General features: G+C 40.5%; 1 protein-coding gene across 1 annotated transcript in view; it reads right to left on the bottom strand.

The window, feature by feature from the left end:
* The window catches only part of LOC146339690 (meiosis inhibitor protein 1-like), a 50,960-nt gene extending 31,461 nt beyond the window's left edge, over positions 1-19,499 (bottom strand). Inside the window, exons 1-11 of the mRNA XM_084809981.1 lie at positions 18,935-19,499; positions 18,069-18,199; positions 17,389-17,503; positions 13,758-13,874; positions 11,591-11,690; positions 10,295-10,429; positions 4,488-4,602; positions 3,343-3,434; positions 2,669-2,810; positions 2,219-2,330; positions 109-169 (exon numbers count right to left, since the gene is read on the bottom strand). Coding sequence (XP_084666107.1) covers positions 109-169; positions 2,219-2,330; positions 2,669-2,810; positions 3,343-3,434; positions 4,488-4,602; positions 10,295-10,429; positions 11,591-11,690; positions 13,758-13,874; positions 17,389-17,503; positions 18,069-18,199; positions 18,935-19,202 — 1,388 coding nt within the window. The 5' untranslated portion in view covers positions 19,203-19,499. The remainder of the gene's footprint in view (positions 1-108; positions 170-2,218; positions 2,331-2,668; positions 2,811-3,342; positions 3,435-4,487; positions 4,603-10,294; positions 10,430-11,590; positions 11,691-13,757; positions 13,875-17,388; positions 17,504-18,068; positions 18,200-18,934) is intronic.
* Positions 19,500-23,607: the final 4,108 nt, after the last annotated feature.

The raw sequence follows: 23,607 nt of genomic DNA, 5'->3' as shown, positions 1-23,607 counted from the left end.
AAAGTAACAAAATGCACTGGAATGTTTAGAGATTACGCTATGAAAAGTGAAAAGAAGTATTTAAAGAAATTTGAATGTAGAATTTAGTTTTAGTATCCCATTTAATACCTTTCTCCAGTGCAGAATCTGGCCTTCAGCTCCAGGCAAAGTCGAATGAAAGAAGAAGATGCTAGAGAGAAGGATAACTGCTTATGCAAAATGTCTGAATTAAAATGTTCAATAATACTGAGTGCATCTGAAGACTGCCCAGGCAAGCGTCATAGAAAGAAACACAATGACAATTTCAAAGTCTATGGTACAATTATATTTCTGGGCTTTGAATAATATAACTGCTTCTCTGCACACTGGAACAAGATTTCCCACAGGGACTTGATTGGCCACTGTGCGAACAGAATGCTGGACTGATCCAGCATGGCCTTTCTTATATGCTTATTTCACGCCTCACATTTCTTGACATTTCTAGGGATAGTATCCTACGCTGCTCCTGCAGCGTCTTCACTAGTTCTGTTGCACCAGCAGGACCCACCACTAGTGCAAAATGTGCAAAAGGGTTGGAGCACATCAGAGGAGCTCCGTTCTGTGAACTCAGGTCTCAGAGGAGCTCCCTTCTATGAGCTCCACTGGCCTGCCCCATTCTAAAATCGAGTGTTTCTGCTCGTTTCTGGTCCTGTTACTCTAGCACTCCATTCCACTAGCGCAGGAGCAGCATAGGATACTGCCCCATATGTTTACTCTTTGTTCAACTGCTTTTTACCAGGCATCTACATTATGTTATCATTACATCATTGTCCTTCTGTATTTTTCTCATCTCCTTCTGTTCTTTTTCATATTGCAGAAAATCCAACTTTTGGGGAAAGAATGTAATAGAGCAATCTGCAAGTGTAGATGGCCTTTGCACAATCTCTGCCAGATGTAGAGTGCCTTAGCGCTACTCTCCTGTGTTTTTAAAGGTGTAGTTTTTACACATGCAGTGAGGTATCAGGCAGTATGCATCTAGATTTCAGACATCTTCAGTATTACCTTTCTGGTTGGTGCCATTTTATCAACAGGTTTATTTTTTAAGCAATTTTTTAATTTGCACTGTCTTCTTTGCCTATTTTGTTTAATTAAAATATTCATGCAATAGTACTTAAATGAAAATATGTTTTAGCACAAATTTAAATATTGATTTAAAAAGAACAACACACTGCCCTTCATGATCAGCATCATTTCAGCCCTGGGGTGCGGGGGGTGGTCTTGCTTTATTTCTGAGCTAAAACAGTTATTTAGGGTGCAATCCTATCGGGATAGGCGACTGCCTCTGAACTCAGAGGCGACCGCCTATCCAATGCAGGGCAGGAGAAGCGAGGAGGGGGTCGTCCCCTCCGCACTTCAGCAGCCCTGCATTTGCGGCTAGACAACCGATTTCCGCTGTCTAGCCGTGGGAAGGCGGAGCGGGGGAAGCGGCTGCCAGACAACACATAGGATGTGTTATACCAACATTTCTGCCTTCCCTGCCCCAGAAAGCCCCCTGGAACACCCCATTTTCACCGCTCTGCGCTCTTCTTCCGAGCACGGAGTGTGAGGCCGTTCCAAGCTGCCTGCGAGGCAGTGCAGGAGCGGTGTAAGGTCAGTTCTCAGGGAAATGACCTTGGAGCCTGTGCTCCGAGGTCGGTTCCCAGAAACCGACATATCCTATGGCCATCTAGCCGCTGACTAGCAGCCATAGGATTGCTCCCTTAGTCTACCTTTTTAAAAAAGTAATTAATCATGCAATAGCACCTACATAAAAAGGCACCATGATGCAAAGTTAACAATTTATTTAAGAACGGACAGAAAAACAGGTATTTAGACAAGGGCATGCTCAGAAGAATTTCCCCACCCACATGGCTATGCCACACACACTCCCACAGACATAACATAGCACATAAACAAAAAGTGCTATATTCTCCAAAGTGTGAAAAGTGACTTGCAATTTTGTCTGCAACTCACAGCTAAAGAGCAATGATTGGTAGCACTAAAAGCCATCAGCCTAGAAGCACCCTAAGTAAGAAACATCTGCACTTTGATTGAAGAATGAGATATCTGAAAGCACATCTACTCTTAAAAGATGCTCAGTAATTATTAGGATTTCTCCTAAATGTTTTGCCTCATTAATGTTAAGCAGCAATAAGTTCTACACTTTATTCATATACTTCTGAAAGAAGTATATATAATATTCTGTTCCAGTTTTCCTTACCGAGCTTAATGGAGAATCTCTTACACATGTCTGGCTTAACACTGAATAGGATGCTGAGGGTTGAGATGAAGACTTCCATGAGAGCTGGGCGAACAACCTTTTCAGAATATTTCTGCAGGAAGAAACAGACATACCCTCCCTGTTATAGAAAGAAATAATATTCAACTCAGAGGAGAAGTGAGGCACCTTCTAATGGGCCTGACCTGCTATAACTCCAAGCCAGAAGGTATAGTCTAATTGAAATTATTTGTCCCAAAACAGCTTGTAAGAAGAATCCAGATGTACAATAAATTCTGACAATAGCCTTCATTTAATCTTTAGATGCTCTTCATTATTCCCCATATACTAAATAATTGGGGCAGGAAGCAAGGCAGAAGGACATGGCAGCTTTGCCTCTTTTGGCATACGTGGCTGATTTGATGTTAAATATGGAGTAAAAAGTAACCCTACCATGACTAGGGGAATGCAAAGAGAGTCAGATATTCGCAGAAGAAATTCAGAAAAGCTTTTCAGTGTATCTTTGTTCTCTGAGTTGGGAGCAGTAAAAGCATTCTCCTGAGCCAGATGGTCATTTTGGTATTCCACAGCTAACCTAAAAAGACACACAGGGCTGTTAGACAGAAGTTATATTACATCACATTTCTATAGTATCCTTTCATCCTAAACAGCCTCTGACTCTGATGTTGTGGCTGGAGTGTTGGGTTTAAATGGGAACACACAGATTCATTTTTTTTTTTCAGTCATGAAGCTGGGGGGGGGGGGGGCTTTAATAAATCACCTGAGCCCTACTCAGCCATTTTGGGGTTGGTTAAATAAAAGGAGAACTTGGATATTTCTCAGTATTATGAAACACGTACACATAACACAAATATATAACAAAAATCCCACATGATACTGTTTTTAGTACATATAAAGAAAAAACCTCAGTTAAACAGCCATTTGAATGCTGAGACACAAAGCAGAGAACCCTAGTTCATGTGCCTTTGCTGCATCCTCAGATATAGAAGTTAGCACATCTCCACGCAGACAAACATGAACAAATTGTGTATTAAGCTTAATATTAGAGCTGGTAATGGATCTAAGTGTTCCTAGGACCAACAAAGCTGAGCAAAAGTCTTCCTCACCTACAAGCATTTCTGAAGCTTTCTAAGGCACTCCGCAGGAACTGCTCCTGCTGTGAAACTGCTTTGTTCTGATGTCTGCTGCCTGGGTGGCCCTGTGAAGTTGAGATGAGAGAAAATGACTTTGTTAAGAATCTTGTTTCATGCCATCAGAATCTTGTGTTTAGATTAACATTCTATTTACAAAAATATTCATTTTGAAATCCTCTGATCATCTGAATCAACTTATGCTGCCCATCCATTTTTTCTTCTTTGCCACCATTATGAATCACTGGTAATTCCTGTTCAGCAGAGTCCAGGCCAGCTTCTATTCTTGAAAGAGGTGGAAGAAAAAATTCTCCTTTCTTGTCAACAAAAATCCCAACAAGATAGATTTATAATTCCCAGGTTTTTAGGTTATGTCACACTGTAAATATATGTAGTAGCCCTGCTGCATGGTAAAACAGAGGAGGCAGCAAAACTGAGCGCTCTTGGATATTAGGTTCTTCCTGTTTTAATGTCAGTGCTGACTCAGTGTTCCTAAAAATGTACAGCACATATCCCTGAAATACTGGCGTAATGTCACTGCAACATCCACATAAAGTCAAATTTTGTGAAGTTGTACCAACGCACACATACTTTGCAAAACGTTACAGGCTGGATTCAGACTAAGTTAGTTCAACTTAGTTCAGTGGGGCTTAAGTCACAACAAACTTGTCTCACTGATTTCAATGAGATCCAAGTTCAACTAACTTAGCCTGGATCTAACTCTATATCCCAGTACTGCTGATTTTAGGCTATATACAGGCTTAGCATTAAAATCCAAAATATATATATTTTAATCTTTGTTGAAAACGCACAGTTTGGCTTCTGTTATTTTGACTTTCTTCCTGCACTCAGCAAGCACAGCTTAGTTCTCTGAGATTTCAGTATAGATATATGGTGGGAAATTGAGTCCCATGTACATTGAAATGATGCAAGAATGTCCTCTAGAAAGGAGGCTCTCAACTGACACAAGTAAAGAAACAAATGTACTAACTGGAGTGGGGGGTGGCTTCATGAAAAACTGTTAAAGAGTCTCCTCCACTCATAAAAAAAGAAATAAGTTTGCATATATGGCCCACCATTGCCCTCCAATCAGAATGAAAAAGCAACAGTGAGTGACTAACCATGAGCCTCCTATTAAAAGATGGCAGTGGGAGATCATTACACCGCTTCAGTACACCTTCAACCAGCTTTTGCAGTTCTCCATATTGTATTGGTGGAAAGCTCACATGATCCTTTCTGTGATTAGAAGAACAAGAAAAGGTAGGTAATTAATTTGAAAGAAATCTTTAAGCAAAGAAAAGAGTGTAAGGAAGGGCCAATCTGGATGTCATGGTGACATTTATGAATGTTTAAACATGAAACTACCCCAATCATGAAGAAAGAGAGGTGTGTGGTCCACCTTTAATAGCAAAATAAGCATATGGATGCTATACACTCTGTGCATCTACTACTTACCTCCCTGTAGGTAAGATTTTAGGAAGGAACTGATTTGGTCACATTGATGTGAGATCCAAGTTTGACATAAGTCAAATTGAGTCTCAAGTGGAGAACAGCAGTTCAGGTTACTTTTGGGAGATCAGGGCTGTGTTTCCACCAGCGATTTACTCCAACCTGGCTGCGTGGTGAGGTCTCTGTGTTTCCATGATGTCATGGCCATTCAGCACCAGTCCCGCATTTTATCGCTGAAAAAATGCTTCTTCTGAGACTACTTACAGTCCGACTTTTCCAGCTTACCGAAGCTCCATTACTGACCTGTTTCCACAATCGCACTGGGTCCGGTATCACAGTCCTGCCCATGGGGTGTGTAGCCCAGCCTTTGTGGGTGTGTCGCTCTGACCTCAGTGACCCAACCCTTTCCCTCCCTATTTTCCGGAAGTTTCATCGCCGTTTTGGAGCAGGATGCCGAGGGACCAACTTCTAAAACATCATTGAAAATAAGCACTAGAACACAAGCCATGACCCCAGGCAAGGGGTGTTTTCTCCCACTGTGCTGAATGAGGCTTGCCCTCTCAATGACCACAGATATAACAGAGAAGCCCCTCAATTGACAAGGCACATATCAAAGCCCAATTCCTTAAATGCCATTAAGTGCGATCTTGAGGCTTCGGTCCATTGCCTTAGGACGTAACTCATTCACAGCTTCCATATAGAGATCCTGTGCATTAAAATGGGGGCTGGTTTCGCTCTCTTTCCCACAACAAACCCATTACTGTCTCGTCAGAAGTAACTCCCATTGTGGTCAATGAGGTCCTCTGGGTTGAAATGAGGGCGAGTTTCCCTCTTTTTGTTCTCCCCTTCCCAGCACAAGTATATGTGTCTACTCGGAAGTAACTCCCATTATGCTCAATGAGGCTTGCTCCTGAAATGCAGGTGCATCTGGACTTTCAGGGCAAAGGAGAAAGGGGGGGAGAGGGGGAATGCCTCTCTTCACAGCAAAGCTGATTCCTTTTTAAAAATCCCATACTCCTTCATTAGCTTTTCCTTCCATTGTCCTGGAAACATGGCCAAGGAGGTGGGAACACTGATGAGGTAATCAGACCCAACCCAGACTCCACTCAGACTCCACCCAGCCATCAAGAAAATAATTTGATTAGAGCTCAGTAGAAATAGCTCAGAGCTCCATGCTACAGCGATTATAAGCCGGGACTTTAAGCACTGTGGAAACTAGAAAAGGAGAAGATGCGATTGGGGAAACATCCAACAAAGTTGCAAACAAATTAAAGCTGATAGCGTGGAAACATGCCCCAGGTATATTGGGGACAGAAGCTTATACGAGCTATGGAACAGAATGGAAGAAATCTTTTGTTCGACACATGACTGTTTCCTTTTGTAAGAGAGGGCAGAGATTTTTCTTTGTCTTGACCTTAGGGATGTACGAAAGTCACTTACCTTTCCGCGGATTATGTTGATGGTGGGGGGGAGGCGTTCTGTCCCTCCCCCCTGAATCCTCGACGGGGGGGGGGAGGCAATCCGTTCCTCCCCCCCGGAATCCTCCACGGCCGGCTGTGCTCCGTGGCAGCTCTGCGGAGTAGCCGGCCACACCCAGCCAGGCCAGAGCCATCCGCAGCCGGATTTCCGGCCGCGGAGGGCTCTGGGGGCGGGGGGAAAACAACCGCGTACGCAAATGGCGGCGGCTACAGCCGTCGCCATTTGCGTTCCTTATTTCTGGCCGTCTTAATCTACGTAAATATTTACGTAGACTATGACAGCGAAAATATAGGGGAACGCAAATAGCGTAGCGGGCGCTATTTGCGTCCCTTTTTGATTCACCGTTTTAGCCTACGTAAATATTCACGTAGATTAAGATGGCCAAAAATAAGGAATGCAAATGGCGGCAGCCGTAGCCGCTGCCATTTGTGTACGCGGTTGGGTTTTTTTGGTTTTTTTAACCCAGCCATGATAGGCTACGTAAAGATTTACGTAGCCTATCAGGTCGTGCTTTTTTTTTTTTTTAAACCAGCCATGATAGGCTACGTAAATCTTTACGTAGCCTATCATGTCGTTGTTGTTGTTTTTTAAACCAGCCATGATAGGCTACGTAAATCTTTACGTAGCCTATTACATCGGGGGTTGTTGTTGTTTTTTTTACAAGACTGCAAATGGCAGCGGCAGCACCGAAGCCGCCGCCGCCCGGAAGATCCGCCCCAGGTAAGTCTCATCCCGGGGGGGATCCGGGGGGGGGGCTGGAGGGTGGCAGGCCGTTCCGCCACGGAGTTTGGGGGGCCGAATGCACTGGCATTCGGCCTCACCGAGATCCGTGGCGGAATTCTCTGCCATCCCTACTTGACCTCTGGATTCTGAAAGGAACAGAAAGACAGATAAATGGTTGCTGCAGTAGCCAGGCTTGGCCAAACTACAAGACAATGGACCAGTATGGAGAAGGTACAAAGCTGGATACTTCGAATGGCTCTGTGCCCAGAGTGCAGCCTGATAAGAACCAAGGATTACATCAGTTGCTCCCAGACAAAATGAAGCTGTTTCGGGACAGTAAAGAAAAGTGGTATAATGAATGTTTCCCCTAAACTTGCCAATGCTGAGCTGGATTTTAATTAAGGGCTGGGGGAGAGACAGAACCAATCAGAGAGTAGGAAGACCCTTTGGGGAGCAGAGAGTAGTCTTACTTATCTATACAAGAATCCATGTTAGCTCCAGCACTCTCTTTTTTCATATACAAACTGTGTTCCCTAGAACACAGAGAGAAGGGAACTTTCCTTTTATATGTAATTATTTTTGCTTGCAATTATTTTACAATAGGTTAGATTTTTTCTGTCCTGACTTTTCCACAAAATATTTGCACTCTGATTAATCTTTGTTAGTTCTTATGGGAGATATTAGCTTTTCTTTGTGACTTTAACACAAAGCTACCTTTTCCCTGGGTCTGATTTAGGCTTGTGGACAGCTTTGAACAAATCTAGATTTCCGAGGTTTCCCTTCCGTTCTCTGTCTTATTTCCTTTTATTTTATTTCCTGGTGAGGCTCAGATTTCACTACTTTATTTTTAAACATTTTCTTCAATCCCTACATGGATTAATTTTTTATTTGGATTCCACTACATTCTACATATTGGATGCCCATCTAAGACCATATGGGCCTGTCATTCTTCTTTGATCTTTAAGCCAAACTGCTATATAACTGGTAACTTCATAAGCTTTAACTAGGAGTTGGTGGAATATTAGAAAGCAAATGAAGGATTTTATAAAGGGCTAATTGTAGCTAATTTTGCATATTGGAAAACCCTGTATATAAGAGCAACTTCACCCTATGCTTTAATACAAGTTGTTCCACATTGTGTTTTTAATGTAATGATTGCATTCCACCTTCTCTAAACTTCATTTTTATAGAGTGTGATTTTACTTTCCTCTGATTTCTTGTGTTTTGCACCTTTTATCTCATAAACCTGATTCCCTGTTTATCTATTGCAATTTAAGTAAGTCAAATTTATTTTACCTTTCTATAGCGTGTGGTCATGTCTGGTTACACCCCCTCAACCACTAGGGCATTTAAAGAACCTCATTTTAATTCCCTGCAGGTTTTCTCCCCCAGTGCTTTTTGCGCAGCCAAGGTCACTTGTGCCAAATTAGTCAAATCCTTTATATTTGCACCACCTTACCTCTGCTACCCAATTAGGGAATTCAATAATTAAAGAGATTCTAGATTAAAATATGGGATTCCAAAAGGTAGTGCAACGCAGCTCAGCCTCTTGGCCTGAGAGCAGTTTCATTTTTTTTAATTTAAATTGGTTTTAAGCTTTCATATTTTATATTGTTTTATGCTGCGTTTTGTGGTTTTAATTTTTGTGAATCTCCCAGACAGCTTTAGCTATTGGGCAGTATAGAAATGAAATGAAATAAATAAATAAAATTCAGCTTATTTTTGAGGCTTCCCAGATGGGAGACAGAAATGCCAGGCCATTAGTAATTGCTGATTGCTCATTGGTACTCTTTACTGATAAGAAAGGAATCCAGAGAATAGGTACCAGGTTGTGCATTTGGGGCACCAGGAGGTCAGTGCCCGTATCAGCTTTATAGTGACATCAACTTCACAGAGTCATTGGTTGTTCAGGCAGGCATTTGGGGTGGGTTAGGGTATTTTAGAAAATGTTTTTATTGTAGAATTTTACTGTTTTAAATTGTTTTATTGTATGTTGTACATCGCCCAGAGTGGCTGGGTGACCAGCCAGATGGGCGATTAATAAATTTAATAATAATAACAATAATAATAATAATAGGAGCATGAAGGTCTTTAGGTTGATAAGAAAACTAGGAATGCCACCAGATAAGGTAACAGGAAGGAGCATCCAAAATCATAAATACAAGAGAGGTGTTTTGAGAATACATAGTCACAAGACAGGACGGAGTCAGAGAAATAATTTTTATGTCACGTGCACGCCTGTAACATGTGATGGGATTCTGGAATGTTTTATATGTATGTTGTTATACTCATTTATCCCAATAAGAGGTGATATTATTTAGACATAATTGATTTAAAAATAGAAATGTATCCTTTAGCTAATAACTTAATGTGACATAAATAAAGTAAAAACTATCTCAATAAGTTTGATGGCCTCTAAAGAGTATATAAAAGGGATTCTGAACACATGGCATTGGGACTTCTTTCAGCAACAACTTACCCAACTCTTAATTGTCGGTAGAATGAGCTTGGTAAGCTTGATATTGAGTAGCATTGATGCTGATATTGTTTTTGCTCTGCTTAGAAGTCTTGACTTAAGACAATGTTGAATGTATCGTGTTTGAATTTATGCATGCATAAGCCTTGTATTTAGTATTGTTATGCTGATATTTTCATAGTAAAAAAACAAAAGACAGATCTTGTCTGAGAGAGTGATTTCTTGAAATAGAAAATGTTGTACATTCTATATCTAGTGTAAAGAATTTAATTTAACTCTCAGATGGCTGTCTTGTTGTATGAAGGATCTGAATATGCTGAATAAACTGGTAGCCTGGGGCTGGCTACATACTAATTACATATTTTGAGAGAACCTTTGAACAAGGGCATATGCCACTCACTTGTGGTATCAGAGTTTTGTTGAGGAGAAAAGCATTTGAGGAGTAAAGCTGTCAAGAGGTAAGCCAATGACAGGGGGAGGTTTCTTTATCCTTCATCCAAATACCTCTTTTCCTGTTAAAAATCACACACACACACGCTTCCTCTTTCTACACAATCAGAGCGGTTATGCATTTTAACTGCTACTATAACATCTTCTTTGGGCTTAACACATCACCAAACTGCAGCCAAGTTATGGAATGGCCACATTCTATTTGCCTAGAGTGTACATCCTTTAAGGGGAAAAGCAGCTGAAAGTTAGAGAATTAGGAGCAAAACTAAGGGGACTAGAATTATGTATCTGTATCGTCCAGGTAGAAAACAAGGTCTCATTACAAAGCTCACCAAATCTTTTTCCAGTTACCTCAGAATTGCAGCAACAGCATTAACAGCTTCAGCTGCTACTTCAAGAATAGGTGAGTTTACGGCTTCCAAAAGAACACTAATGGCATCTTTAAAGACAGCAATATTTGCAAATAATTTAATTTCCACTGGCTGCCTGAAAAGAAGAAACATTTGAAGTATTTAATGCATAGCCTCTTATAGAAAAACTCATGTTTTTGTTATACATTATTCAAAGTGAATATTGGTATACTAGTAACAGAAATTAAAATCTTATCAGTACCTTTTTATTTCACAAAGGTACTGCTCAGTTGGGATTTATCTTGTAACTTAAACTTACATTACTGATAACAGATAGTTTATCAATAAAACACTGAAATATGCCATACCTGGACATCATGAAGGTTTTCACTACAAAACATCTGCCTATCTATATACCTGCTGACATCATTATTGCTTTGGTATGGATCAGAACCCCAACAGATGGATGCCTAGTCTACAATCCTTGTACATAGCCACTTGTAACATATGGTATATGCAAAATGTGTTACATATACCTATAAAACTTATGTGTACATGTTTTGAGCTGCATATACCATACAATACATATACCATGGTTCCCCGCCACTTACATGAATGGTGACAAATGAATTTGCCACTAAATAATATGTGAAAACAGCCCAAAGATTCCCTAACAAATGCTTGGGGTATTTCACATAATGCACAGCACTCTGGTATCAAAGACTCGGTCAAAGCTTGTATACTTTTTTAATAAGAAGAATATATTGTTTCCAAAGCGGGCATGTGGCTATATCTGAAGCCAAAACCACAGCCCTATAATACCTTCTCAGATTAATACAGAGATGCAATCATATTGTTCTCAAGATTAAATGTACAACATACAAGATGAATGGTAACAACCCCATTAACTATGTTTGGCCTTCAACTCTAGCTGCTTCATGGATTAAAAGGAGGTGAGAAATTTGGAGATGCACTGTTCTTCAGCTGTATTTGGAGTTGCACCGTTCACCATCCCAAAAGTTACCAAACTAGCATTTAAGTGGCTGCATAAACTAATTCCACAGCCTCCCACTTCCATGACTTGGAAAGCAAGAGCAAACAACAGTTAGCAATGAACTTGCAGCTGAAGACCACACACTGGTGGAAAGTGCCTCACAGTAAATTCGATGCATTATTTGAAAATATCCCTTCCACCTTAAAACCTTAACCCCCAGTCATATCTTTAATGAAGCTGCATCCTCTCCTCAAATTTTCCAAATTAAAGGCAAGGTAATAAGCTGAAAGGTTGAAGTCTTACCTTTTCAAAATTTCAGTGAAAAGCAGACATCCCTGCTTGTGTAATTCCATATTATTAAGATTCAAGATTTCTTTCAGGCTCCTTAAAATAGGTTCAATGCCTAGAATAAAGGTTTTTTAAACTAAACATGCAAAAAACATGAAGGGAGTTCCTATATGGATGGCAAACATCTTGTGTAGGGATAGCTGGGAGTTTGGGACAACTTCTGATCTATATTCCACGACATATATAGTGTGGAGCTGACATCATGGTCATAAGGGAAAAAATCACTTACTAATTGACTCCATATGTAAAAACAAAATGAAACCCCCAAACCTAAAAAGAATAACCATGAGCCAGAGCACAGCCCTCAAAACCAAGACTAGCTTCTGAAATTATTTTTTTTAACACTCTGAAGACAACAGTATGGCAGTAATAGGCCCAGAAGTCAATCTACAACCTAAAATGGGTTGGAAGGAGGAAATAACTTGGACTGTGAAAAGAGAAGTTAAAAGCCTTAGATCAAATTAGGGCTGAGATTAGAGATGACATCAAATAACTGACAAAATGGAAAATAAACTAAATGCTTTGGCACAACAGCAAAACAAAAATGACAAGGCACATTTCCTATATAATGGAGACATTCTAGTTCCACTCACATTAATATCTGATGTACCAACTGAGACTTAGCAAACTTGACCAGGGCAACATAGTTTCCTGCCACCAGACAAGTACCACCTGAGAAAAGCATTTCAATCTGCAATCCTATATCCACTTAACCAGAGATAACACCAGTTAAACTCAATGGGATTCATTTCTGAGTAATGCGTAAGATTGCACTGTAAATCACTTGCATTCTAAGAATAATAATGTTATTTAGAAAGCTCTGATATTCCATTATACAAAGGCATAGAAATCAAATTATGGTTGCTTCCAGACTAGAGCTGAGATACTGGTTATCCATAATTAGCTGGAAGCAAAATTGAAATGGTGGTTACTAGGGATGTATGGACTTTGTAAAGTCTGTTCCATCTTTCATTCCACCTTCCTATCATTGACAGAATCGGATTTTTTCCAGTTTCTCAAATTTGCACACAGGAGCAGTTGTGTGAATTCATTCTTGTGAAAATGCACATTCCCCCCCCCCCCCAAAATGTGGAAATTCCCCCTAAAGGTGCATTTTTAGCTTATGGGAGAAGTGCACATTTTTGGCCGTTGTTTTTTTATTTTATGTATTTTTCTATAACTAAATTTGCATAAAGTTCCGGAAAGTAAAAAAATAGTGCGCAAGTCTGCAGATCTGTGTGATTCAGGAAAAGCCAGTCCGCTGTGAAATCCGTGGGTTAGATTCACAGAAATCCAAGCTCATTTGATTCCGTTGCAGATTTCTCTGACATCCCCCTAGTGGTTACACACAGTGCTATGTGATGATTGCAATATAGTGTTATATGATCCAGCAAAGCCTTTCCCCATGGCCAAAATGCTTTCATGCTATTTATTCACAAGTAAGTCCCAGCCAGCAAAGCTCTACTGCAATGTTAATTAAAAGTTTCCTCTTTGCAGGTTCAGCCCAATTTATTACTTTCTGTTCAGTGCAACTGCAGGATTTGTGATGAATTGCTCCATCGTTAATGAGCTTCTCTTCTCCATGACAGCACCGGGAACTTTAATGATTTATTTTCACCATCTTTCTTCCTTTTCAATGTATGTTTATTTGTTGTTGTTTTTAGAGAGAAAAAGAACCATTTTTCTATAAAAATGAGAACACCACAAAATAATAAAAGGAAAGCAGCAATTAAAGATCTCCAATGTGACAGGAAAAAGAAGCTTTCTAATTAATGGGCGACATCACCAACTCACCCCCACCCCAAATGCCAAACAAGATTCAATAAATGAGCTGAACAGGCAAATAGGAAGATTTTGACCAGGAAGCACCATAGCCAGCATTTTGCTAATATTGCAGATGCATTTTATTGTAAAAGCATTGTCACAAATCAGGTCTGCAAAACAAGAAAAACCCAGGAGGGCAGTGGAGAAAATACTAGCATGCAATGATTTGGCAACATTATCTGGATTCCCCGTAAAAAGTGAATGAGCAAAGGATGGCCATTTCAGAGAAAAGGACCACTGTGTAAGTACTGAATAACACAACAGCAATCCTGTCAGGCTATGGAAAGTGGCAATTTACCATAGACAGTGTGGAATTTGGAAAAGAAAAGTGGTTCCTCGGTCAGGAGCAGCAGGCAGCAATAAATTGACCAGATGAGAATTTCACTCATGCAGGAGAGACACTCAAACAGGAAATCTGCAAGGAAGCATAAAAATAAATTAACCCTAGCATCAGCTGAACCAAACACAACTGCTCCCAAGAGGAGGAAAATTAGAAAGACACAAAGGAGTTAGCATTAATTTAAAAGCCTGGAAACCACCAATCTTGGAGGTTTGATGGGAACAGTTTTACTAAATTCAAAGAGAAAAGCACTTTCTGCTCTCAATGCATGGTAAAATATAGATGTTTAAGGAATAAGATCCAAGAGCTCATGACAGAAACAAATCGAAATGATTATCTCCTCAAAATGCTGCAAAAAGTAAAAACACACAAAGCTCTTTCTAATGGACAAATTGCACGCCACATGCAAGATCTGCAATTGGATCTCCCTTCTTTCTTTGGTTAAAAGTAATCACTGGGCACTCAATTAGTATCATTATTTATTTATTTGTTTGTTTGTTTGTTTATTTTTCACTTTATGAGTCGCCCTATAGCCAAAACTCTCAGGGCAACAAAAATAATAAAAAATACAAGAAAACAACTGTTAAATAGGGGTGGGGGTTACCCTTGAAAATAGTTCAGAAGCTGCAGCTGGTACAAAACGCGGCAGCTCACCTAATTAAAGGCAGCCACCGGCGAGATCACATCACTCCAGTGCTAAAGGAGTTGCACTGGTTACCAGTTGTGTCCCGGGCCAAATTCAAGACGTTGGTTTTGACCTTTAAAACCCTATATAGTTCCAGCCCAGCCTATCTTAAGGAGTGCCTTCAGCAACACCACACAGGCTGCTTAACAAGATCAGCCTTGGATGGCCTTCTCTCTGTCCCATCAGCCAGGACAGCTAGACCAGGGAGGACAAGGGAGAAGGCCTTCTCTGTGGTGGCCCCCACTCTGTGGAACTCCCTCCCTAGGGAACTCCACCATGCCCCCTCTTTAATGAGCTTCCACCACACATTAAAAATGTGGTTGTTCAGGCAGGCATTTGGGGTGGGTTAGGGTATTTTTGGAAATATGTTTTTAATGTAGAATTTTATTGTTTTAAACTGTTTCTATTATTGTACATCGCCCAGAGTGGCTGGGTGACCAGCCAGATGGGCAATTAATAAATTTAATAAATAAATAAAATATGTAACATGAATATAAAAGTGGCCGCAACAATAATTTAAGATAATTTAAAAAGAGATAAATAGCAAACAGTCTGGAAGAACAAAAAGGTCTTTGTCTAATGCCCAAAATCAACAAAGCAGGCAGCAGGCAGATCTCTCTAGAGAGGGCATTCAATATTTTGGGGACCATGACAAAAACAGCGCACTGTCAGTATGTGGGAGCACTTGGAGCAGGAGCTCAGATGATAATTGGATCTGTAGTGCTGGGGTAGGCGAGGTTACTCTTATCCTTGTGGTATTTCTCCAACTGAGGCCATTCCCCTGACCCCAGTCCCCTGAAGATATTAGTACAAAGAAGGAAAAACACAGGTACAACACAGGCACTCATCTTTTCCCCCTCCACAGCTTATAGCAGCTTCAGGAGGGGTTGATGTAAATCCGGGAAACATTGCAAGAGAAAAGGATTTCAGGAAGTCTCCCCAGCACCACATCCCCAACCCAAATTGAGGCACAGTTTTCTCATACACATATTTGGTGAGCTCTGGAGAAGACTCTGCATAATGCCTCTGATCATACCTCCGATACTTGTCCAGGAGGCCCTGGTGGTGGTAGCAGCTCACACATACAGGGCTCTTATATATGCCAAGAGGCTGAGGGAAGCGCACCAAGGAATCCCAGAGGCAGCTTGAACAGAGCGCGGTTTGTTTCACACCACCTGAATGTGCTGAGGCGCTGCCTGCTACTTTGCAGGTTTAGGAGCAGTTTGCTTCCCCATGACAGACATAACAGAGCAAGGAGAGGAATGAAACAGTATGGAAAAGGAACAGAAGTGTATTTGTTTTTAAATAGGAACTAAGAAAAAGTTGAAGGAGTAAGTTCAGCACAAGTATTCAAAGCAAAGGCAAGGAAGTCTCTGTCCTGGGTGAAAACAGCAGGGAAGAACTGAGGAAGAGTCTATTGGCACTGAGCCTAATGCAAAGCTCTTTATCACACAGCTCAATGGGGGAGTTAACCATTGTTGGGATGCCTTCTCACACCAAAGAGAGAAAGTGTGTGCTAAAGCTGGTGAAATTTCACTTGCTACCTCAGTAAGTTCCGTCATCTGAAGCCACCACTATTACCAATACATTTCATCAGCAGCTCCTTCTGCCTCCTTGTTCCAAAGCAGGGGTGTACAACCTGTGGGCCACATGCAGTCCTCAGCCACTCCTGGTGCAGCCCACAAAGCCCGCAGCAGCGCATTTGCTTCTTCCCACAGCCCAGCTGATCTGCCTGTCAGCTTCTTCCCCAGGGCTCTGCCTCCTCTCCCAGCAGGGAAAAGCTCTTATCTCTGATCAGCAGCTGATCAGAAATAAGAGCTTTTCCTAACGAGGAGAGGGGGTGGGGCCTGGGGAGGAAGCTGCTGAGTGATTCTGTCCAGCTTACTTCTGAGCAGATTTGCAGAGGCTTGTCCTCCTAACTTCTGCGTAGATATGCTGTTCATGCTTACTTCTGAGTAGACATGCAGAGACTTCATATTTGGGATGCTATTTGAAAGTGCTGCTGAGTGAATCAGGCCTGCTTACTCATGAATAAGAAAAGGTTCCCTACCCTGCTAGCAGTGGCAGAGAAACTACATATGCTATTGGCAGTGTGTGTGTGTATGTAGGCACACGTACACCTCTGTTCTAGAGGGAAGAGTCTGGAACCTGGATCGTGCCATGAACTGCCAGGAAACAGAAGAGACTGCCTTAAACACCTTCACATATCCCTAATATATTGTACCATTATGGGGATTAATTGTAAGCCACTTTGGGAGCAAAATATGGCTGAAATACGAGGTTAAATGTCTTAATGCTCTTCAAGTAGTTGGTGACAGGTACTGACTATGTGTGTATCTGTGTACGTGCAGACCCCCGTTACAAAAACAAAACTCTATAGCATTGTGTACTGAAGCTAAGGAAATGGCCACAATCCCCACTGAACAGAAAACCAGAGGGCAAGTCTCTCCCACAAGATGCATAGTAGCAGAAAGGAATCTCTTGAAGTTCATTTGTTTAACAAGAACAGCTCCTCCACTATAAGTCCTAGTCACCACAAGTCAAGATCAATTACTGCAACATATTTGGCCTGAATGTGTGGGAGATGGCTTATGCAGAGTTTAGCGTTTGGTGACGCAACAGCGTAACTGCTTCATCCTGCACCCATCTCACAACTCAACCCATATTTACTGTGCTAATGCAAAGCTGCTGAAATTGCATTCAGAATTGATGTGGTAGTTTGTTTTTTCAGGCCAATACAAAATGTATTTTGAGGACTTTATAAGCGACTATTGCAAGGAATGAGGTTGTTACTTTGGGGTAACTTTTAATCATAGGGTGTGTTTGAGTGTGTGAATATGGCCCCAAGGTTTAGAATATTAACCATAACAGTCTCTTTATACTTAAAATGACTCGTTTAGTTACCTGGAATATCTGCATGGATAAAAGCAGGAGCATATTTTGCTGGAGAATGCACCAATACAGCTGCCATACTCTGAGCACTTGCTACCTGTAATAGCTCATCTCTTGACAATAACAGCTGTGGAGGACATCAGAATTGATATTAAAGGATCATTACACTAAATTACTACAGCTAGTTCATTAGGAAAATGTGTTTATTGAAAACAAGCAAGAAGAATAATTTAAAATAAAAAGAAATTCCTTTGGCATAGAGCTTGGAACTGAGATTTTATTATTTCAAAACTCTACAGTGAAATAGTATTAGAAAGATCACAAAAGTATGAATAAACACATGTACATCAAACAAGCCATATATGCTATGGCCAGAGTAAAAAGTATAGGAAATATGCCGACCCTTCTTTATCCACTATATTATGAAAATGACCCCCATGTTCAATGGGAAAAAAGCACTGACACACAGTCTTCTCACATCCATTTAGACATAATACAGAGTCTTTTTAATTTCTTCTCTGGCATAAGGTATTCTCTCATTCTTGTTTAGGGCAGATATAGCAAAACCAAACAATCCAAAAAGATCAGTTCAGTGTTCACCATAACAACTCAATTTAGAATAATGACTAACTTGACAATTGGCTTTTACTCAGGATGTGCTAGGGAAATAGGTAACTCTTTCCAACAATTACCTTCTTGAGGATTAAAGGTAATGGACCATCTCCCTCACACAATTCTGGGCTTGCAGGATCTGCTCCTATCCCTGAATTACTCATAATCAATGAAACAAAGTTATCATATTTCAGCAGCTGCTTTAACAAACCTGCAACAGAACCAGGGAGGGAGAATGAGGAACTGTAACAAGTAAGGAGATGACAAAACATTTAAGCATTACATAATTCGTTTCTGAAACGTCTTTATATGGTTCATAGAATTACCTTAGTGATCCTTACAATAACCTTGTAACGTAGGACATTATTATTATCTGCATATTACAGATGAAGGCTGAATCTGACAGAGATATAGGCATGCCTAAGGAAACACAGTGAGGTCATGGCTGAACTGAGACTTGAACATGTAGCTCATGCTCCTAACCATTATGCTACATTAGCTCTTAGCCAATTGGTTCACTGCATGATCGTCTGCAATTATCCACCCAATATGTCATATCGTTTAGTTTTATAAAGAATCAGACAAAGGCTATTTTCACAAGGGAAGCTGAAAAAAGTGTTTGCATTTTTCTATGGCTGGCAACAGATAGCCACTTTACTACACATCTGCACCTAAAAGGTGACTGAACAGGATGATACCAGTGGCCAAACTATCTCAGAGTAAGGGTGCTCAACTCAGTGCAGTTTAGCTATCTGTATGGGCTCAGAGTCTGTAAAGCAAATGAAATCCCTAGATTTACTAGAATATGCAGTGGATGTTAAAATGGCTTCTTCCACTTTCTATTCCAGTTTCACAACACTCACAAGAGAAGCATTACAGAATAAAGGCCTGCTTGTGAAAATACCTACAGTCCTTCCCCTTGTATTTCTCTGACTGGGTATCTTACCCATACAGTTAAGTTGCAGCTCCTTGGTCTGTGCATTCTTTAGAGTAGTCAGAAAGAGGACACACAGCCTCTCTGTGAAATGTACAGCCAGCCACTCTGCAGCACTGAGGACAGAGTACAGCTTGCCATAAAGATAACATACAGCAGACTTTATGCTCTCATTGGGGTACATCAAACCTGTAGCCAGATGCTCCATTATGTTACATGCAGAGAGAATAGAAAAGGCAATTATAAAGAGAGGACACTGATAACTTTGTGAAAATTGCATTATGGTTTGGGCACAAAAGAGCAAAGGAAACAGTCACTCCCACCCCGTATTTCAGACCACATGCAATTATTCCTCAGGAACATTCACATCCAGAAAGCATGTTGGTTCTACATACTTTGTAACTGTTGTTACAATTAACTAAGCCCATGTACTGGATCTGCATGCTAAGGGCCCAAATCCCTTTGCTTTTAACAAAACAGCAACTGATAGCATATTGAGATAACAAGAATACAAAATGAATGTTGTTGAGAACACACTGCTTTTTTGCTATTTCACCTTATAAATATCCAAGACGTTGCTGAATCTTTCCCCTTCCTTACTGAAATAGGGGCCCTGCTGGTCTCTTATATGATAGTCCTCTAAAAGCATGTAACCTGTTATCTGCCACTACAACAGCTACTTCAAAATAGCAGAACATTACCAAAGATTTGCTTATTTCCAAGGTAGAGGCTACACTGTAGCCACTTTCATTTCTGAGTTACCACTGTACTGGTATTTTTTCACATGCAATTGGTGCTCCGTGGTCACACGTTAATGAATACAGCACTGTATCCACTATCTTATAGTACAATCAAGTGCCACACACCAATGGATAGTGCTGTAATTATGGAAGAAGTAGGAGGAATTGAAAGATCAGGTGTACTTTAGCATTTGTGTTTTTAGCACAAGCACATGCCACAGTTTAGTGATGCTGCTTTGGTTCTTTTTTATTTTTTTAATTCCAGTAAATGCATGTGCACATGTATGGGAATGTAGGGTTTAAAATAAAAAGACTGTGTAGTTATTCACAGCTGCGCAGAAGTGTAGGTGAACACTGAAAATTACCCTCCCCGCAAAATGGTTAACCAACCACCCCCTTGTTGAAGGAGAAGAAATGGAGATCCACTACGAATTTCCTGCCTGCAAATTCCTTCCCCCCACCTGAGGCCATAGGTGAAAATGGAGAAAGATGTTCCCAAAACAGATTCTACAGCTTTGAAGCCACTCCCACTGGTAACAGTTATAAAACTGGAACTCAGTAGCACATGGAAACTGCAATCACAGGAAAGATGTCATAAAAGTGATCTGGAAAAGAACCTGGAATACTGAAGGAGCAATAGCATCAGGACAACAGGTTGGGGAGTGCGTTGTGTGCCAGGCGAGTGAGATGGATGCTGCAGTACCAATAAAAAAAAACCCTCATGTCATCCCCTGATGCACTACGTCATCTACAGTTGTGCCATTCTAGTCCCCAGGGTTCTTCTCACTTTTACTACCACACATACTGCCTTTAGTCTTTACTCCTATCTTTGCTGCCTCTGCATATACCTACATGTAACTCAAATTAGCCATCTACTGTCAGCTTATTGTCTTTCCATCTACTCTGATCCTGATGAAGCAGCTTGGTGTTACTGCCTCCTATCTTGCTCCACTTCTCGACTTGCCTCCCGTTCTGTTCCCAGCAAGCTTATGTGTTTAGAGACATGCAACAAGCCATTCCACTTTGCCTTGGCAGAATATAAAGGATATTGTCCTGCTTTGTTCATTTAGATACTCATTCAAACCCTAAACCAACTCATTTACTGATCTAGTCTTACACTGTCATGACCAGTTTCTATGCAACAGATTTGTTAATTCTGACCTAAGCTTGAGCTTTCTTCCTCATATTGGCAAACCCAAAATATCTTCTGAATTTGTGGAATGATTCACTAAGGGCTATACAGAAAGGCTTGTTATTAAACCACATAATGTTTCAAGCCCTTTTTACTCAAAGTCAAAAACTGATTTCCACTCAGTTATATTTACAAGACTGACAAAAAAAGGAAGAGAACAGTTGGTCTTGTGAATACACTCTATGAGCTTGGCTGACATTATGTTTCAATCTCCTTGTTTTCTGCTACAAAAACCTTGAGGGGCATCAAAAAAAGAAAAATGATCTCTTGCCTTCCAAGTGCATAGTTATGATTCACTTGTAATACTTACTGTGTTCAATCATCAATATGTCAGCAAAATTTGGGATAACATCTGCCAGCTTTCCAAGAAGTATAAATATGGGTAAGCTGTCTCTTGTGGTAGCTACCTTGCATAACTATTTGGGGGGCGGGGGGGGTAGGTAAAAGTAAATAATCAGTGAAAAAGTAAATAATCAGTGAGAAATATCCTAAAATGAGAAACACAGGCAATTCAGCAGACTATCCCTGCGAAAAATACATCACAATTGGTTTATGTCTTTTTCTGAACCACTAAAATAGGGTTCTTGATATTTTCTCTGCTCCCATGCTTCTAAATCTGCTGTGTAAATGCCTGTTCACACATGCAAACAGCATCCATGCAATTCTCTTTATCAGAATATAAGAAAAGCATGGAGAAATGTATTCTGTAAATACACATTTCACAGATACACTCCTGCTAAAATTTACATGACCAAGATTCCAAGTAGTTCCACAGTTCCAAGAAGGCTTAAACTCTTATTTTCTCAGGGAGGAGCCCACTACCACATGACAAACTAAGAGAAGTTTCAAAAGCAGTTTTCAATATGGTCAAGAAGTCTACTGTTCAGAAAAATTCCACTAGGCTAGTACAAGTTCCTTACATGAACACACATGGGTTAGATGGTATTAGCCTGTCCACTTACAGTCAGTGCACACATATGAATGGCGGTCACACTGCCCATTCTGAACAATCCCACATACAGGGTCTCATGTGGAGAAGTGTATTGTGCAATCTGCTCCACTAGAGATACATTCCCACTGAAATTTCTGTGACTGAGAGGGGCTTGCACGTGCCTAGAACACAATCACAGCAGCACTTTGGGGGATTTGTAATCATGGAAATTACGTTCCCATTGCATCTGTGAAGTGGCAGATCAATACACTTCTCCACATAAGCCTATATATGGAGAGTAAAAAAAAATTGTGTGGATGTCATTCATGTGTGTGCACTGGCCCTAAATACAGGTTAATACCATCCATTTTATTCCATCACCCATTTGTCTGTGCTCCATGGTGGCCTGTCATTTTGTTATAGTATAGGTAGCAATTCAAGGAGGAAAAAATGAAGAAGTGGATCTTTTCGTTAGTTTCAGTTGATGAGAAGCACCACATTACTATAAAATTGGAAAATGCTATCACAGAAGAAGATCCTCTAGTACAATACAAACAGTAACGTGGGAGTGGTGCAAAAAACAACTCCAAGGCAGACTGCAGGACAAGGATCAATCTCTTATTCTTCTGCCTTATTCCACACTACATCCCTCATTCCCGAATTTCAAGTGGAGGTACATTTGAAGGAGCAGGGGAATAATCTACTCACCTCTTCCTGACATTCATCCAATAGATAGTGCAGGTACCGCTCCAACTTCAGCTCCACTACCAGCAGTACCAAAACTGAGCACAAGTGGCCGGGGGGGGGGGGGGGGTGAGAATTACAACACATTTCTCATACGCTTTAATATGTTTTGCCATGACTATTACTACCATTGTTATACAGAGCATTTGACCCCCATGTAAATTCTCTGTAGCTTAAACTACAGAGAATTTACATGGGAGAAGGGGAAGATGTGGCTATCTTATTAAACAAAAAAGGCATCCTTATTCTTCCCCTTTACCTTAAGTACTATATAATAAACATACATGAATTAATAGAAATGATTTTAAATAGTGATATGTCATACTTCTGACATATAAGGAAGAAAAATCAAGCAAGGAAGGAGAAAATCTCTGCTTGGTTAAATCACAAACACAGCAGTAAGTTAAGTTCTGCTGTCAGCAATCTCTCACATAATTATCTTTCAATCCTTTTGATGAGAGCAAAATTGCTTTTCTCCTAGATATAATTGGATGATTTATCGCCTACTATAAGTTCTCTACCCCATGTATCAAACCATGACATATAAAAAGTATAATTCAGAAATCATAAAAAACTGCTCAGGTTTTCTTATGATACCTGTTTCAGTTCCTCAGCACCAACTGAGACTTACTTTCTTGGCTCATTATCACTGCCTAATGTCCTTGTTCCATCTGTTCCACTGAAAAATAAGCTCATGGAAAACCACACATAGTGAGTACTGCTTCGCTTTGTTAAGAAGAGTCCAGACGGTTCATATGAAACTGGCAAAATCATCTTCTTGGGAACAAATCCACAAGATTTCACATGCCAGTTGAATGGAAACTGATTGGTTTGAGCCACCAACACTATTTCCACATATTTAAGTTTGCATAAAGAATATCAATGGAATTTTCAGGTCACTCTGATTCAAGAATTGCATGTGCTCTTTCAGTTCTTCCAATTCCCATTCACCCAGTCCTCCAGAGTGAGTTAACCTCCCCGAGTTATCTGCCAATCCACACAGCTCCTACCTAATATTGAAAACCAGGGAAATATTTTTAAAGGGTGGTTGACTGACTTTAACCTGCCTCACTACACT

Source organism: Heloderma suspectum, chromosome 7, assembly GCF_057233095.1.
Source record: "Heloderma suspectum isolate Gila_16-S chromosome 7, 16-S_ref, whole genome shotgun sequence".
Classification (NCBI taxonomy): Eukaryota; Metazoa; Chordata; class Lepidosauria; order Squamata; family Helodermatidae; genus Heloderma; species Heloderma suspectum.
This window is presented reverse-complemented; position numbering and strand designations above follow the sequence as displayed.